The 18,454-nt window shown below is 38.0% G+C and overlaps 1 protein-coding gene across 4 annotated transcripts in view; it reads left to right on the top strand.

Moving 5' to 3' along the window:
- The window catches only part of LOC311445065 (multidrug resistance-associated protein 1), a 57,708-nt gene that overhangs the window by 19,200 nt on the left and 20,054 nt on the right, over positions 1-18,454 (top strand). For 3 of the 4 annotated variants that reach the window (XM_084536753.1, XM_084536756.1, XM_084536755.1), the window contains 14 exons: positions 501-626; positions 3,681-3,742; positions 4,582-4,713; positions 5,985-6,209; positions 6,766-6,943; positions 7,649-7,810; positions 8,516-8,608; positions 9,948-10,151; positions 12,675-12,821; positions 13,192-13,279; positions 14,753-14,822; positions 15,730-15,856; positions 16,883-17,059; positions 18,181-18,348. In XM_084536753.1, coding sequence (XP_084392879.1) covers positions 501-626; positions 3,681-3,742; positions 4,582-4,713; positions 5,985-6,209; positions 6,766-6,943; positions 7,649-7,810; positions 8,516-8,608; positions 9,948-10,151; positions 12,675-12,821; positions 13,192-13,279; positions 14,753-14,822; positions 15,730-15,856; positions 16,883-17,059; positions 18,181-18,348 — 1,959 coding nt within the window. The remainder of the gene's footprint in view (positions 1-500; positions 627-3,680; positions 3,743-4,581; positions 4,714-5,984; positions 6,210-6,765; positions 6,944-7,648; positions 7,811-8,515; positions 8,609-9,947; positions 10,152-12,674; positions 12,822-13,191; positions 13,280-14,752; positions 14,823-15,729; positions 15,857-16,882; positions 17,060-18,180; positions 18,349-18,454) is intronic. The other variant, XM_084536754.1, reaches the window with a different exon arrangement.

The following is an 18,454-nucleotide window of genomic DNA, read 5'->3' as shown; positions in this document are numbered from 1 at the left end:
CCAATAGAAAAAATGGAAGAACCTCTGGAGTTTGAGCACAACAAATTGTAATCAAAATTCTGCTTCTCTGATTCTTGTCTTTTTTCTGTACATGCCAGTAAATTTGCTTTGGAAAATCCTTTCTATCCAGAGCACAAATGCTTTGTACTTTGATTCTTAATTGGGGCAGGCTGTGTTGGTACAGAGCATGTCTTAAGGAGCACATCTCTACAGAAGAAGTTTATACTTGTGTATTTATGGCACTGATAGAATGAAAACAAAGAAGGGAGATTCCATATGTGATATCCTCCATCTCCTCCCTGCTGTCTTTACCTTCCCTTCACCAAAATAGTCATTGACTTTAATTTCCAGGGTGGTTGGTGGGTGGTGGTGGTATGTGTAGTGTAGTATCGATGTAGTTTGCAGAATTTACAGTAAGGATCTGTTTTTTGTAAATAGTAACATGCTGTTTTAAAGAAATTTCTCAAGCCTTTTAATTGCAATATTACCTTCCTTTGTAGGGTGCTGAAGTGGATGCATTTCGTTATGTCACCTTCTGCACATACTTCATCCTGTTACTTGTACAACTCATACTGTGTTGTTTTCCAGAGCAACCACCTTTGTTTTCTGAAACAGTAAATGATCCTGTAAGTGTTCAGTCTACACTGAGTATTATAACTGGTATGTTTTATTCAATGAGTTATAGGGACATATTCTCGTAAATGCTAAATCATTGAAACTTTCTTGACTTGAATTTGCAGTAGAATGTTCTTTATGCTCCTTAGTTGGTAGAGCAGAAGATGAAGCCTGTAACATGTAAAACAGGGTGGGCTGTAGTTAAGAAAGAGAGCAAAACCAGTCTCGGTCATTTCTGAATAGTGTTCTTAAAGGTAAAGTCAATGTTACTTACATTCATTAGTGCTTCTGGCAGTGAGTGGGAAAGTTTGATTTGAAATGCTGTCTTCCTGTTCATCTGATACCGTTCAGTAATCATTGAACTCATAAGAGCGTGCATTCCCTTTCAATTGAAGGTGAGGAAACAATTTACACCTGTAAAACTTGAGACTTTGAATAGCTGTATTCAATTTTGTAGGAACCTGTTGTGTCAAGCAACAGTTGAACTAGTTTGATTGCAAGAACTCTGTCAACCGCAGAAATGGCAGTTAAGGTTAGAGGGTGGTCTGCATGTAGAACTTTCATTTTCTGTAGACATTATCTTTTTTCACACATATTCATAGTTGTATGTGCCAGTTATATGGCACACATCTAAATGACCCACAGGATGCTGGATTATTATTCTGCTTGCTCAGCCCTGAGCTTTATCTTCTGAATCCCAGTGGAATGATGGCTGTCGCTGCCTGGGCTTGGTGGATGTGCCAAGTTCAGAAACCCCAGTTCTTTATTTCTTTTATAAAGGCTCATTCTGGGTTGATGGATGTTAGCTGGCACTGACTGATGAAGGAAAGTTTGAAATGCATGTGTGTGTGATGAATGTTGCCTTTTTAACTATGGAAAAGGACAACTGGTTGTAGCAGTCAATGAATTGCAGTTTCTACCTTCTTCAGTATCCAGTATGCCTGTCTGTGATGCGCTGCGTTGCCACTGCCAGACGGTCTGCATGTGTGTGCCTGGAGAACAGTGTATTGCTGAGTCTTTGGATTCTCTTCATTCTTGGGTTCTTTTCATCTTATTCAAGGATGAAAAGTATTTGACAGTATACCGTGGATTTATGAAAATCTTTTTTTTTTGCTTTGATTACAATAATTGCAGGGTGCTCTGAAAACAGTCATTTGTTCTTGTGTCCTAAGTGCTTCTAGGAGTGTCTCTAGGAAATAAGGCAGACATTCCATTTTAACTTTTTGATGAGTGTTGTTTGTTAAATATTATGATAGGAGGAAAAACAAAACAAATCATGTCACTCATTCTTAAAATGTTTTATTTCCCTTTGCCAAGCTTTTCCACAAGAGAAATGTTTGTTAGTCTTCAGTAAAATTTTACTACAAGTTTAGTTAAACCAAAAGGTTATGGTGAAATTTCAGAGATGTAGATGTGATGTCTATAGAAATGAAACAATACATTTTGCATCTTGTTTTTGCTTTGTTTATGTTATGTAGGTCCAGACTTCTTACAGCTCATCATTATTCTTTTCTGGCGTGAATGTCAGTAGGATTAGCAGTATTTCAGGGTCTTAACATAATGCTATTTTTAATAAAATGAAATGGTTACAATCCAATGTAATACAAACATTTTAATATTTTAAACACTTGCCTTTAGAAGTCCTATCTAGGTAGTTACAATATCTAGTTGGCTCTTTAAATTCCAGTTTCCATTCAAAAATATATTTAAAAACTACAAAGGAAAAATACAATACAGTATTTTCTGTAAAGTTCAGAATATTTTGAAATTTTTATGAAATAGGAAATGTTTGCTGAAGTAGAAGTTTATCTGGCAAGAATGTTGAGGTAGCTAAAGGCTGTAAGTACCTCCCTCTTCTTTTTTTGAGCTTTCTTTGAGTTAAATTTTTTAAATTTATTTGTTAAGTCAGGCTGTTGGATTTGCTTGCAATCATTCTGTTGCAAGTATTTAAGTATGATAGAAATGTTGAATTCTTATCCCTTTTTCCCTGTTCAACAACAATTAGCTGTCTCATACTATCGTTTTTCCATACAAAGTTTAAAAAGAAAAAAAAATCTTCTGTGGGGAGGAGAGGAAATACACAAGTCTGTTTTGTGTAGCTTGACTGCAACACACTTCAAACCATAGCTTAATGGAGAAGCCACATTGTACAAACATGAGTTGAAAAATGTAAATCTTGGGAAAAACATGGCTCTGACTGTTTTAATTGCAGTACTGTAATGATGTTTGAGTTTTGTAGATGGAAATACCTGTGTAGCTCCAATTATAGTTGATAAAAACCATAGTGGTTTGTGTGCTAAAGGAGTGGCTTGTTTTAGCATTCTTTAAATGTTGTTCAGAGCACTGAAAGAGGGAAGAGAAATCTCCACTGGAATTTTGCAAGTAAATCACCTTTGGCACCTTTTGAAATTCTTCCAGCCTCCTTTTGTATTATTTTAATCCAACCAGATTAGGAGAGGATATTAACCAAAAGAAAAGATTAAAAAAAGATATGTTGTTCTGGATGTAGAATATGAGCTAGCTGTGTGCAATTGTAGGATGCTTAAATTTCCCATGCTTGTTGATGAATGAGATACAGGGCTTTTCAGGATCTTTTTGGGATGCTTTGACTGAGCTTGATTTTTTTTCACTATTATTTGTGTGTCATTTTTGATGGAATCGTAGCACTTAGCTACCATAACAGTACCCCTGAACTTCATTAGTGACTCTAACTCTACCCAAATAACATACTTATGCTCTCATGATAGCATTCCTTACATTGATACAGTTAGGCATTGATTGTGAATAGTCTGGCCTGTGCTGTCTTATAAAATTCCATCAACTGTTTGTTGCCTTGTAGATACAGAGCACTGCTTTCTCTGTCCCAGTAGGCTGGTCTGCTGGCAGCTGTGAAGCTGGATTTTTGCCTGTGTTTTCTAAAGAATTTCTCAAAAGCATAAATGAAAATTGAATAGTTAGGGAAGGAAAACAATAATTCAAAGGCATTTTTTCTGTTTGGTTTGTTTCTTATGTCCTTGTGTCAGCCATTCTGTTACGTGGATTGATTTCTTTTTTCTCTCCTTTAGAAACCATGTCCAGAGTTCAGTGCTTCTTTCCTGTCCAGAATCACGTTCTGGTGGATCACTGGGTAAGACCCGCATGATACATAAAGCACCAGTTAAAGTTAGACGGCATTTCAGGATCCTGCATTCTGAGATCAATTAGCAATAATCATGCAATACTAACTTTGTTTTGGTTGGTAGTTTTGTAAACAGATTAAATTGATAATGAAAACAAAACAATTGGTCTTTTTTTACTTCCTAATCAAGGGTCTTTGATTTGAATGTTGCTTAATAAATGTTTTTATTGTTTGTCAAAACAATTTGATCAGATTTTTTAATTTGGGAAATATAAAAAGGTAGAAATTATCTGCTGTGTTTAGAAATTAGGGCATTCAGAATTGATAGTTCTTTATCCAATCCATTCTTTTTTTGTTAGCTGTATGACTTGATTGCAACACATGTTCTTATGTGTTTAAACATAGAAACATGGAAATATATTATTAGTGTATATTTGTGGTTGGTGCTTGGCTAGAGTTTAAATAGAAAGCTAGATGAAAGGAATGGCTTTATAAAATTAAAGGCTAATAAAGATTTTGCAACTTAGTAGGCATGGGAATGTTAGTCACCTGGCTGATTTTCAAATGAGATCACTTTATCCTTTCTTTTATTCTCCTGAAATTTGAATTCAGTGGCATATCTTGGATCCTTAGATCTTTTGGTTTCTAATTCTCACAGTAAACGACAGGAGGATATCCATTGCTAAACACCATTTTAGTGTCTGAACTTGTGTTGCTACAGGTACTAATTCTTGCATGAATTTTCATGAAGAGCTGGTTTTGTTTTGGGGCTGGATGTCACTCACTGTCTTATAGCATGTATATCTCTAGTATTCTCAAATACATTATGTTAATTCTTTCTAATACAGGTTGATGATTCAGGGTTATCGGAGACCTTTGGAAGCTAAGGATTTGTGGTCATTAAATAAAGAGGACACATCAGAAGAGATAGTGCCAGGTTTGGCTAGAAACTGGGCAAAAGAGTGGGCAAAGACCAAGAGGTAAGTTAGCTATCCTATCAGTGATAAAATTTTCACTAACAAATGAAAATTGATTAGTCAAGAACCATTTTGTTGAAATATTTATGGATTTTGTGTGTGTTTCTAAAATGCTGAGAAGGAGGAAATAACTGTGTGGAAGTACATGCTGGAGAATACTGGGGAAGATGCAGCTGAATGCGCTTTGATCCCACCAGCATGGTTTCTCTGTATTGCTCTGATGGAGGCACCTTTGGGAGCTTGGGACAGGGCAATGTTGTAAGGGGTGTGGTGGTCTCACTTGGCTAGTGGCTCCTCTGAGATGCAGAAGTTCAAAAGCTCAAGTTATTCAAGTGCTAGCTCTGGATTTGTCCTTAACCGCATATAGAAAAGGAACAAAATGGTGTTTTTTTGTTTGATGAGTTGCATCAAGTTTTGCTTAGTCTTTCATGATCTAAAGGCAATTACTGTAATTTTCCTTGTGTAGGAATTCTCCTCCATACATACCCTGCTCCTTAGGAGGGAATATTTTCACACAATCAAACTTTAGCCATGCAATTTAGGAGCTTGGGCTCCCTCTATAGTTAGTGGAGTTCTCAGGAGGGTGGTTCAGGATGTAGAAGTGAGAAGCTTATTTCTTTCCTTTCCCTATATAGGGAGCCTGAACACCTAAGCAAGATGGCTAAAATTAGAAAGACTGCATGCCTGCAGTTTCTGTTCTCCTTTCATCATCTTTTACTGCACCTAAATAGAAGTATCTTTTCATTGAAGGAGGAGTGCTTGCTTTCTTGCAGTGTATTTTTACGTACAGCTTGTCCTCAGAAGTTCGGAAGTACGTAGCTTGATGGAAGCCAGCTGCGTGAAATAGATGTGTTCAGCTCATTGGGGATGACTGGGCATAAATCTGACTGCAAACTTTTAACTCCTGTAATACAGTGAGGCTTCCATTTTGATGAAGGTTCAGCATACTGAATTTTAGAATAATAACATCCTTTTTTATTTGAGTTTAACACAGATTACAACCCTCATTCCCCTGGACTGCTATAGGAGAGATTCACAGTAAAACTCAGTTAATCTATAAAGAATTGCAGTGAACAGCTATCCCTGTTCCTGGGACACTTGCTGTTTCTAAAAGAATGATGTAAGACAGGCCATTGAGTTGACTGATATCAGAAATTGTTATCAGCCTAGTTGAAGTAAACGTCTGATGGTATACTGCACATTTTTCCATTTGGTTTTATGCTTGAGTAAAGGCTACCTTGTATGCCTTCAATATATTTTAACTCTTATTTCAGGCAACCATTAAACATCTTATACTCATCCAAAAAGCAGCAAAAAAGTGACTCAAATGGTGATGTGACAGAAGAGGCTGAAGCTTTGATTATAAAACCATCTCAGAAGAACTACGAGGCATCTTTATTCAAGGTGTTATATAAAACTTTTGGACCGTATTTTCTCATGAGTTTCCTGTTTAAAGCAGCACACGATCTCTTGATGTTTACAGGCCCAGAAATTTTGAAGTAAGATCTATTTACTTTATTATTAAATTAAAAATATGTGGACAGATTTTTAAGTATGCTTAAGTCATGCTTTTAAGTATACCAGTCACCATGTGCTTTGCTTCTAGCTAGATCAATGGAGTATAGCTATCATGCAAGTTTTCATGTGTGCAGATGACTTTGGCCCATTGGTTTTAAAATTATAACATCATACGCTAAATTTTTGACATCATAGCTTCCTTTCCGACACTAGGAAGGCCACGCAAGAGCATACTCAGCAATATCAGGACAATTAATGTATACTTGTAACCTGTGATGATCGTGGGACTACTCAGAAATCTAAAGGTTAATATAACCACAAGTCACAGTATGTAAAGCAGCACCGAGCTAAGGCAGTAAGAGAGATTGTATGCTTTAAGGTGAGAAGTAGTAAAACAACTAGAAGTAGCTGCATTTGAGTCTGGCATTTTGGGTGCTTGCATGACCCATGAAATGTTTAGAATAATCAAAGTCTGTAACTGCGAAATTTCCTTTTGATTTCATTATATAGCAGGATTGCTGATTCCTCTCTCCACAGATTGCTAATCAACTTTGTAAATGACAAACATGCCCCAGACTGGCAGGGCTACTTTTATACCGGGTTGCTGTTTGTCTGTGCCTGTCTTCAGACACTGATTCTTCACCAGTATTTTCATATCTGCTTTGTAACTGGAATGAGACTCAAAACAGCTATTGTTGGTGTAATTTATCGAAAGGTAAGTGATTCTTCTAAATATATGATGATGCCACTCAGTGGCTGTGAGAACACGCTGCTTAGATCTGAATAATTAAAGTTGTTAGGAATCAGCCCAGCAGTCTCTTAACTCTTAATAGAAATAAGAGAGTATCTGATTTATAAATAAAAAGCTTTGAGATGAAAACATTTTCAGAATTACTGGTTTCTGACAACTCTTCCTTCCCACGGGTAAACAAGAAACCTTTTCTCATTTAGACAGCAGGTAAAACTACTTAAATTTGTGCAAAAATTAAGATGTATCTACATTTACAGCTTACTTAGTGACTTAATGGGCAGTACCACCTTTTCCTGGAGTAATCTGGAACATTTTAGAAAGCTTAGGATTATTTGCTGTATGTGAGAAAAATATGTGACAAGAAGCGAAGATTCTACTTTTTACACTTAAAAGAGAAAAGCAACCCTATGCCCCCACAAGCAATAAAAACACCAACCAACCCTATTTGCAAATACCTGTTGCTATTTTTAATTTAACCCGAGTGCTTCTTCCATCAACACACCTTACATTTTTTTTAAGATGTGCAGGGTAAACAGAACATGAAGCATGAAAAAGATGCTTAAAGATGAAGTTTGGTAAAGCAATTTCAATTCCGTGGAGAAAAAGGAAATGAGTAAGTCTTTTCATGTTGTTTTCTTTTTTTTTTTTTTTTTTTTTAAATCCACCTAGGCACTCGTTATCACAAATTCTGCCAGAAAGACTTCTACTGTGGGTGAAATTGTAAATCTAATGTCTGTGGATGCTCAGAGATTCATGGACTTGGCTACCTATATAAACATGATTTGGTCTGCACCCCTCCAGGTGATACTAGCACTGTACTTACTGTGGCAGGTGAGTATTGTATGTGTTGTATGCTGTTTTGAATTTGGTAATGTGCTGTTTCTTATCGTCATGACTGCAGAGAGCTGTTCAGACCACTGGAGTGTTTACAGCAGCATGCAACAAACGCTGTTCAGAATTCTTTCAGAGCTACTTCTTTTCAGTTACCAAGAAGGAAGGCTTTGGATTTGTATAACCTAGTGTATATGGGTAGGATGTAGATCGGAGCTATTAATTTTGGAGGGACTGCAACACCTACAGTATCTCATTTATCATGTGATTTAAAGAAAAGTGGTCCTGGTTCTACACTCAGAGTCACCGTATGAGAAGCATGTTTCTAGTCCAGTCGCCAGGCTGTCTCTTGCCAGTTCTTACTGTCAGTCTGAAGGGTAATGAAATTGATCAAGAAGTTGGTCATTCTCTGCATGGTTCTCTTCGTCAGAACAAAAGACAAATGTTAAAATCTCCCTTGAGTGAAATATACTTCTGTATTCAAGCTACTGGTGTATGTCTAAGATTCAAACATGAAAGCATGTAAACATAAGTTTAAGTCCATATTGGATCATCATCTTCTTCCCCTTAGCTGCTCTTGAAAAGGGAAGAAGATGCTGAAAAGGTATTTCAGAATGCTTTTCTGCACCACATGCAGTGGTTTGACCCTGGATCTTAAAAAATGGTTTTGAATAAATGTTTACAGTTGTGTATTTTTCTCTTCAGAATTTAGGTCCTTCTGTACTGGCAGGTGTGGCTGTTATGATCCTTCTGGTTCCCATAAATGCTGTGATGGCAATGAAGACCAAAACCTATCAGGTAAGAAGCTCTATGTATGTGACAGGGCTTTTAAGAAATGTGTACTGTTCTGTGACTTGTTTCGGAGTTGTGCCCCCTACCTATTTACAGCTTAAAAAAGAGAAAGGATGGAAGAGTCAGAAACGATGTGTATGCAAAATAAATGCAAATTAATGTATTTTTCAGCCTTACATCTATACGTAATCGTCAAAAAAATTTTCAGAAGTTAACAGCAAGGTTTGAAGATTAGCCAGCTTCAAGAAATGCCAGATGTTTAGATTGAAATTAGTTTTTAACTTGCTGCCTAAGAGGAAACTTGTGCTACTGTTTGCCTAATGAACGTTAAAATGAGTGAAATATTTACATTTCCAGGATGGTGGTTGCAGTGTTGGTGTATCGTTTCTTGCTGTTTCTTACTTCTTCCAGGTGGGATGAGGAGGAAGGAGTGTCAGTGGTTGGCTCTTCTTTGGTCATAGTAGATTTCAATTAGAGAGGGTCAGTTTGTTGCAGAGGGTGCACGTGGGCAAATCTAGGCTCAAACTCTTGTTTGTTCTATTGCAAAAACAACCTCCAACAGCTCTGTGCTTTCTGGTAAAAACTTCACTACTAGCTAAGTTCAACACATTTCCCCTGACATTTGCTAATTTATTTGAATGAAACATTTTATCTCCAGATGTTCATCAGAATGTACCACAGCATTTGTTTCCTACATGAGGTGGAGCAGGAATAGGTAGTCTGTCACAGCCACGCTGCCCCTGGTAACAGCTGTCTGAGATTGCTGTCCTGGTGCAGTCTGCTAACTCTGCTGGGTGCTGAGTCAGAACATCGTTTCAGCTTTGCTCAGCCCTCATTAAAATACTTTCTTCAAAGGTTTCCCTCTTCCTAATGGTCTGTATTCCTTCTGCTGAATAGAAAGCTTTTTGCCTTAGTACACCATCAGGAAGTGATTGATAGCATTGAAAATGAAGCAAAACCAGGTTTTGTGTAAGGTCAGATGTGAGCTGCGTATCACCAAAGCTTGGTTAGAGTGGCATATTTTTAACTGTGTGTTGTACTTAGAGGAACCTGAGCCCTGAGGTTCTCTGGTGCAGAATTAATCACACTTAAACCAGTACCACAATTGTTTTGATCTTGGTTCAGGTTTTTAGTTGTATGAAGCATTCTTTTAATTGGTTTAAAATGTTGTGTTAATTCTGTGTATTTGTTTGTTCAGACAGTGTTTCAGATTTCCTGCTTGGGAATCTAGTAAGCTTTTGATGCTTATGAGGTAAATTTTGCCGTTGCAAAATAAAAGCTGAGAACTCTGTGGATCTGCCAAGTATTGTGCTCTGCTAATTATTTATTGCAATGTTGTTTTTAGAAGGCGCAGATGAAGAGCAAAGACAACAGAATTAAGCTGATGAATGAAATTCTCAACGGGATTAAAGTTCTGAAACTTTATGCTTGGGAATTAGCCTTCAGAGAGAAGGTATTGGAGATCAGGCAGAAAGAGCTCAAAGTCCTAAAAAAATCTGCTTACCTTGCTGCGATGGCTACCTTCACTTGGGTTTGTGCTCCTTTTTTGGTAAGTGAAACAAATCTGCAGGTCTGTTCTCCTGTTTGGGATCATGCTTTCCAAAGCAGTACTTGATAACTTGTTCTTGTTTTGTTTTGTAATGAATGGAAAAGTAGGAAAACTTCCACAGCCCTCTATGAAAAGGCTCTTCTGTTTTCTTTGGATATTAGTGAGATCCATGTTGAATGTATCTTAAGAGTTAATGACTGAATTATTTAAAAATAAAAACTATTTTTTCCCTGCTCCTTCTATTTTCTCTGGTATTCTCGAGGGACCTAAGATTAAAAGCACTGTCAGATGAAGAAGAAATTACTGAAGTGCGCATTGCCATACTGGTGGTAGTTGTGCTCAACAACAAAGAAAAAGTTCCCTTGTTTCAGTATGTTTCTGAAAGCAGCAGATCCTTGGATAAGAGTTCTAGATCTAATGGAACATTGCATGCCAAATGTGCCTCTGGCCTGGGTTCTCCCCACATCTATTTAAGAACAATATGGAGAAGTAAAGCCATTGCATAGCCTGCGATTGCTTTAAATTCCTATTTAAAAAAAATATTCTTGATATGTGAAACATCTCCACTGTGTTTGTGGCTAGCTTACATTCAAACTAATAAAAGAGAGAGAAGGGTGAGATCACATCAAAGTTGCTTCAGACCCTATTAGAACAATGGGCCAGGGCTCTTGTACGCAGAAGCAAATAGAGGCCATGACTACATTAGGATAAAATATGTGCTGTTCCAGTTGAAGGTGTTTAAGTGTACTTTCCAGTCTCAGATTCCTTCCCTGCAAATATTATGTAGTGTTTACATTATGTTCTGGGCATGATGAAAGGCAGAAGAAGCAGTGCCCTGGATAGGAAATATCAGCAGCATTCTTAAGCGAATGCTTTTCTAAAAGAAGTCTGAGATGATTTTAATATAAATACATTATTAAATGAAGTTTCTAAATAAAACCATGCATGTGGACTCCTTAATGCTGTTATTCAGAGTCTGAGATGAGTTCCCTTAATGAGTAGCTCTGTTTCAGTGCACATTGTGTATGTTGCGAAGGTCCTGAACCTTAGAGGGTTTGCCACTGGGATAGAATCAGTACAGCCCAAAGTATAAGACTGCTGTTTAACACGCAGTTTTCCAGATTTTTATTCTTCAGTAAATATTCCTCTAAGCTTCTGATTAAAGAATTATGCAGGTGTCTATTAGAAAGCACTTTTGATGTGCATAATACTTTTTTCTACTCCTTCTCCTGTTTCAATGGCAGAACGCATTGTTTAGTAATGGTGTCAGGGAGCTATTCGCTGTGCAGTACCTCCGGTGCTGCTGTCTGTGCTGATAAGGGTGTATTTCAGACTAATTGTTGATAACACAAGAGTGCAGGCATGCTGCTTCTGAAGTTATTCTTTGGAGCCTGTCTTGTTTTCGATCTCTCTGGGAGGGCTTTCTCCCTGGGATATGTGTGTCCGAACTGAGGATTGTACAAACAAGCTACTGTACCAGACACAGCTGAGTCAGCCGCCGTAAGAACAATACATGGCTTCACAGCAGTTAGATTTTAAACATAAATACAAATGTCTTAAGTGGATGCTGTGCTTAGAGGAGACTCCTCTGGAGGCATTTGAGCTAATGGCCTCAAGTCTTGATGGAGAGGGTCACCAGTAGTTAGACAACCATTTTTTTTCTTGCCTTGTTTTCTTCTTCTGTCAATGTGTGTGAAAGAGTTATTATCTACTGAAGCATGAGTGTTCTTACCATGGAAGAAACGGCTGTGAAGGGAATTGATCTGCAAGTGAAAATTCCGTGAGATAGGGAGTTGTTGTGTTGTTTTTATTTGGCTTAACTTAGTTTACTTTAGTTTTATTGCAACTTAATCAACATACTTTTAAAGAATGTAAATAACTGTATAAAATTATTTTTATACCTTATGATTGATGATAGCAGGGGTTCAATGTCATTTTTTTGTTCAGCAGGGATCTTAAACTTTTCTGTTGTGAACTGTCTGGGTACTGTAAGGCTTACCCTTTATAATGCAGTAATATTTAAAGTTTCTTAGAATATCCAGGATAAAGAGGGCTGTACTTTGCAATCTAGGGTTGTGGTAGTCCCTACAAAATATAAAATGAGCTAGCATTGGGTTATTTTTCAGTATACAGGTGTGATCGGTCCTAGTGTCTGGTACAAAGGGGAGTGACTTCTTTCTGAATGAAATGAAACAAAGGCTAGCAATAGTTCCTTTCCTTCCCTTCTGCAGGGTGACCACAAGCACTAGGTCATTTGTGGCTTCACCTTTGCTGTGTGAAGAAAGTGAACGCTTGGCACCTTCTCAGAAGTTTTCCAAGAGGCACCATCAACTTCTTTTACAACAATACATTGAAATCAAATGTTTGTTTAGCAAAAAGCGTTACCAGGAACAAGAAATTTATCAAAGCATTGCTCTTTCCTTGATTTGCAGATCTCTGATTCTGGTTGTCACTGTATGTTTCTTGAGTTAGTGGCTTAAAAAAAAGTAACCCTTGCTGTAACCATTACACTTTGTGTTTCAGGTTGCCTTGTCCACGTTTGCTGTGTATGTCAAAATAGACAAGAACAACGTCTTGGATGCTCAGAAGGCATTTGTATCCCTAGCTTTATTCAACATCCTCAGGTTTCCACTGAACATGCTTCCTATGGTTATCAGCAGCATAGTAGAAGTAAGATTTCAGTTATTAACAAGTTTTTCTGTGCAGAAATAGTCATTGGTTGGAAAGATTACGTTTCTGTGCTTAGAGAAAGTCCTCTGGTGAAATTCAGTAACCACAGTAAAGGAGCTTTGCATTTCTTGTGTAGTGAATGCTATAAAAGCAAAATCCTCAATCTGAGGTACAGTAGTAGCGAGTGTTCCTGATATCAGTCATATTTCTTGTGGTCTGGGAAATGCAAGCTTATTGCCTGACCAAGAAAAAATACAGTGGTTTTAAGGAGGGATGTGTAAAAATGATGAAATGTATACATGGTGTAAAACACCACTCTTAACTATAATGAACAGAATATAAGAGAGTTTTGCATCTCTTTTCCATGTAGGCCAGTGTGTCCTTGAAGCGCCTTAGGGTGTTTCTGTCACATGAAGAGTTAGATCCAGACAGCATAATCAGGCGTCCCACCACAGACGGTGAGTTTCAGTACTGTTGGAAAAATTTGTGCAGATTTTGGGTGGCTCTGCAGTATTTCTTCTGCTTTTCTGTAACAAATGTACTGTATCTTGCTGGATTTCACTGATTTCAGCCAGAAAGCAAAACGGGAGGGGGGGGCTGTAAAATTGAATAAATGACTTGTTGGACAGTTTCAAATATACCCATTTGAAAGTTAAGAGGATGAGAATTAACACTGTCCCCAAACCCACCATTCTTGAGATAAAGCAATTGTATGCCACTTCAGCACCTTTGAAAGAGAAAGGATAAGTTCCAGTTCTGGCAAATGCCTCCACTTTATTTTGTGCAGAGAGCATTACTCCGAGCTGTACTACATCTAGTACTGCTGCTGTGGTTATGTAGGGCTGTTGGACAGAGATGAGTGTAAAGGCAGGCCTACTGAAAAGCCAACACTCTTTTGTCTTGCAAGACAAACCTTGATTTAACGATGTCAGTCACTTCTAAACGTTTTTTTTTCCTTCCTTATTACAAAGATAGTGAAATCCCCAGTCCTTCCTCTCGTGGTTAGCTGACCTATGACTTCAGACGCTTGGTTTTCCTGTAAGCAGTCATCTGATGTATTTTTTTTCTCATCTTCCTTCTGGGAATATCTCCTCCCCTTTCTCAGGTGATAACCAGTACTATACCTCACTCACAAATCTTTAGATAGGGTTTAATGGATTTTTAAAATAAATTCTATCCATGATGGGTTGTATTTGTATTGACTCAAACTTATGTCTAGCGTAAGTATTTCTTGCCTTCTGGACCCTCTGGACTTGCTCTAAGTGGGGAAAAAAAAATTGCCCAGAGAGGTAGTGGATGAACACTCCCTGGAAGTGTTCAAGGCCAGGCTGGATGGGACTTTGAACAACCTGATCTAGCAGAATGTATCCCTGTCCGTTGGCAGGGTGGCTGGAACTAGATGATCTTAAAAAGTCTATTCGAACCTAAATTGTTCTAACTCCCTCAACAGTGGTTTTGGTCAAAGTTATTTTATTTGGTAGTTTGACTTCTTTTCCCCTATATCGTGGTAATTCTGCTTTCTGCATAGAAGCATCAGTTGAGCTGATCTTCCCCTTGAAGCACAAGTCAGGTTGAGGCTGCTTTGTTTTCTTGAACTGACTTTGAAGTACTGCAGCAGAGTTGCTAGGTAAAGGAGATGGCTGAATTAATCAGGATCTTACAGCTGGCATTCATGTACTTCCTGGTTACTAAAGATGTGTAACTTCAGACTCTCTGCTGAGGTTAGACTTACCATTCTTACCATGCTTACTTTTCTGCTTTGACTGATAGAACACAAGCTTCTGGTAAGCAGCAGGTTATTTTTCTGCTACAAAGGTAGCTTTATACCTCTGCTTCTGTGTACTTAGATTTACTTCTGTGGCATGATTCAGAGTGTACAGTTTAGTTGCTTGCTTTGACACTTGTGTAAATACACTTTTTCTGTTCATCAGCAGAAGGAAGTATTATTGTAAAGAATGCAACATTTAGCTGGTCCAGAAATGATCCTCCTTCACTGAATAGGTAAGAATTGGTACTCTTTGTTTTACTCTGTATTTGTGCTGAATCATAGGCTATCTGTATTTAAATTAGAAAGTCTATATGCAGAAGAGTTTTTTTCCTTAAAGGAACAGGAAAACAAATAACATCTATATTTAATGTTATATATGTGTGTTTTTATATATATGTAATATACTGTATTTTAAGCAGGGACTTCATGAACTAGAGGAGTTGGCAATGTTGAGTTTGAAATGCAAAGGGGGCTAGCAAGAGGTATAATGGGAGGAGAGAAAGCTTTAGAGATTTCAAGCTCTTGCTAGAGGCTGCAGATGGGATGAGCTCCATCTAGAGGATGCAATTAGATTGTCCCCTCTTAATTATCCCTACTCCCTTACATCTGCACTATGTCCTCAGAGCCTACCTTTAAAAATCCTGTCCTCTCTGAACTGTAGCAATCCTTGATTCCTTTGCTGGAGAAAACCAGTGAAGAACATTGTACGTAGTGTGACCACCAAAGTAACAGGAGTGATAGAGCTACCAGCCCTGTCTTCCCAGTGTTCCACCCACTTCCTTCATTTTGGCTGATCTTGGGTTTTAAATTGCATGTCCTTTCAGGCAAGGGTGCTATTTGGGGAACATCCATTTGTATTTACATTTCTGCTTACGGAAAATTTAAGAGAAATATTTGAAGTGACTATTTTTTTTTCTTGTTGACTATCACATATCAAGATGCTATGTCCTAAGTATAAGAAGAGCTATGTGCGTTCTGAAAGAAAGGTTTGCATTTTCAAGTAGTTTAAGTTCATGTGCTGTGTCAGCATTTGCAGTGGGTTTTTGCATTGCATCTGGCTTTATATGGGCTGTTCAATGATTGTTTAACTACTGGGGTGTGCCAGCAAGCAAGGCTGAATTATGTACACTTTAATTTCAGCATCAACTTCACTGTTCCTGAAGGCTCCCTGATAGCTGTTGTTGGCCAAGTTGGCTGTGGAAAGTCTTCATTGCTGTCTGCATTACTGGGGGAGATGGACAAAAAGGAAGGCCATGTGGTTGTTAAGGTGTGATGTCTGAATAATTCTGCTACTTGTGGGTATTGCCAAAAGGATTCTAGACTTGCAAATGATGTGAAGAGGGGAAGAGAGCCTTTCAAAGGAATGCACTTATAGCCTGATTTCCTAGCCACTATGTTTATGCCTTACCCTACATTCTCTCTGTTAAGAGTTGATCCAACAGCCTCTAAATCTGGCAGTTTCAGATTTAGCCAAATATGTACAGTGATAGAAGTCTCAAAGATGATTATTCTGTTGAGTCTTGCTGGCAGCCAGGTATGGGAGGGAGACTATTACACATACTCCAGCATGAGGAGGAGCAGTATTAATTCATACCTTCTTAGACATCAGAGAGTTGTTGGATAAGGTTACAAACATGGGTAGAGATGTTTTTTGAGAGCAAAACAAATAAATGTTACATTAAAAAAAAAATGCACATTTGGTCATCTCCAAAATTGCTCTGGAAAAACTAAAGCGAGAAATGAATCACTGTTTATCAGTACAGACAGAAGGCCAAACCATTCTTCAAAGCAAAATACTTCGCAGCAGCTGAGTCTCTTCCTTTGAAGTGACTTTTTGTATAAGAACATCTTTCCCTGCTTTCAGTAGAAATCTCTTGGCAGGGACGCCATTGTTAATCTCTTCTGCATTCCAGATTAAATTGTTTCACAGTGAACAGAATTTATAACTGTATGAAAGAACAAAGCCATAATAATTTCTGACATTCAATAATTGTGTGAATATTGTCTAAACAAACATTTCCTCTAAGTCTGTTAGAGAATCATGTTTTATTTGAAGTCTTTTATTTTCCACCAATGCACTTTGTTACGTTCACATGTAGAGGGGATTACAAAAATATGTTGGAGGAGGCACCACCCCAAGAGCACACACTTTGCCTGTGTGGCTCCATAATGACCACAGGCAATTTGTGAATTAATGAGGACTGCCAGCCTCACAAAGCCCTGCTGTGCTTTGACTTCATGCAGGCTTTTAGTCTGAAGTACTGAATAAGGATTTTTTTTTTTTTCCTTGCAGGGCTCAGTAGCCTATGTTCCTCAGCAAGCCTGGGTCCAAAATGCGACTCTGAAAGATAATATTATTTTTGGGAGAGAGATGAATGAGAGCCGGTACAAGCGTGTGATTGAGGCTTGTGCACTCCTGCCTGATATAGAGATTCTTCCTACAGGAGACAGAACAGAAATCGGAGAAAAGGTATTTAAGTACCTGCTCTACCACAACAGTGTTATTGCCTGTAGATAAGGCCTTGTGACTTCTGTCCTACTTTCTCTTAAAGTTGTGTTGAATTGAAAGCATACAGAATAGAAATCCTCTAGAGTAACAGGAAAACTTGAACAGTCTGTTTTTTTTGTCTTTAATACTCCAAGGGGAGGAAACTTTTTCTTAATTAGAAAAGTAAAAGCATCTTACAATGCTTGTTTTTAAAAAGCTCTGAGTTGTCATGGTCATAGAGCATAAAAATATACGTAAGCAGGAAGAGAAGAATCTTCTTAACACTTCGAGTGGGGTGGCTTTTTGTTTGTTTTTGTTTGTTTTGTGTCATCGTTTTAAATGAAGCAATACCCAAGGTGGCCCTTGGTTGCACAAATGCGCAGTGTGGGATTTAGAAACTTGCTAAATGATTCAGTGCTCTGGTGTGCAAGCAGGACCTGGTGTCCCCTAAACACGTGGCCAGCAGCCTGTATGTGTATGTAACCTGCTTGGCATTCTGCTAAGCTGATGCTCTGCAGAGGATAGGAAGGGATATGCAGGGACATGTGCTGTGCCTGCTGACTGGTTCTCCATGGGGTATAGCTGCCTACCGACAGCCCCAGGTCCAGAGTGAGGCAAGAGAGCAGCTTTTATTTTCCTTACAGGAAACTTGGGCGGTCAGCAGGCCAACCAAATTGTAGGCTGCTCTTAGAGTGTGGTGTTTTATAGTTTTTTTTTTTTTTTTTTTTTTTTTTTTTTTCGTAAGATCAGAGGCAGCCCTGCAGAAATATGACCAAGAAGAAAAGTAGCCTCAGAATGTACAGAATTAGGTGTCTGGTCTGGGTTAATTCCTTGCAAGACTAGTAAACAATACTTTTTTTTTTTTTTTTTCTACACCCTCATTGACAGCAATAACTTAGAGATGTGCTCCTTTGTAAGAGGGAATTTTAACTGTGATTGTTCATGCTACATTAGTAAATAGTTTGTGATACAGATCTGTTTCAGACAATGGTGAAATTTTTCTGATTTGCATAAATCTCCCATGACTTTTTTTCTTTCACAAACTACAGTAAGGCATCTCTTTTTAGCTGTAAATAAAGGATCTTATTGTCTTGTTTCCCCAGGGTGTCAATTTGTCTGGAGGACAGAAACAGAGAGTCAGTCTTGCTCGGGCAGTTTACTGTAACGCAGATGTCTATTTATTTGATGATCCTCTATCAGCTGTTGATGCGCATGTTGGGAAACATATTTTTGAAAAAGTTATTGGACCAAAAGGAATCCTGAAAAATAAAGTACGTAATAATATAACACCTAGTCTCTGGGGAATGATTTGTTTTTCTTTGCTGAATTGAAATGATTCCAACTTTGTCAAGTTCAATCTTCAGACTTCGGTATTAA

Source organism: Aythya ferina (assembly GCF_964211825.1).
Source record: "Aythya ferina genome assembly, chromosome: 15".
NCBI lineage: Eukaryota > Metazoa > Chordata > Aves > Anseriformes > Anatidae > Aythya > Aythya ferina.
This window is presented reverse-complemented; position numbering and strand designations above follow the sequence as displayed.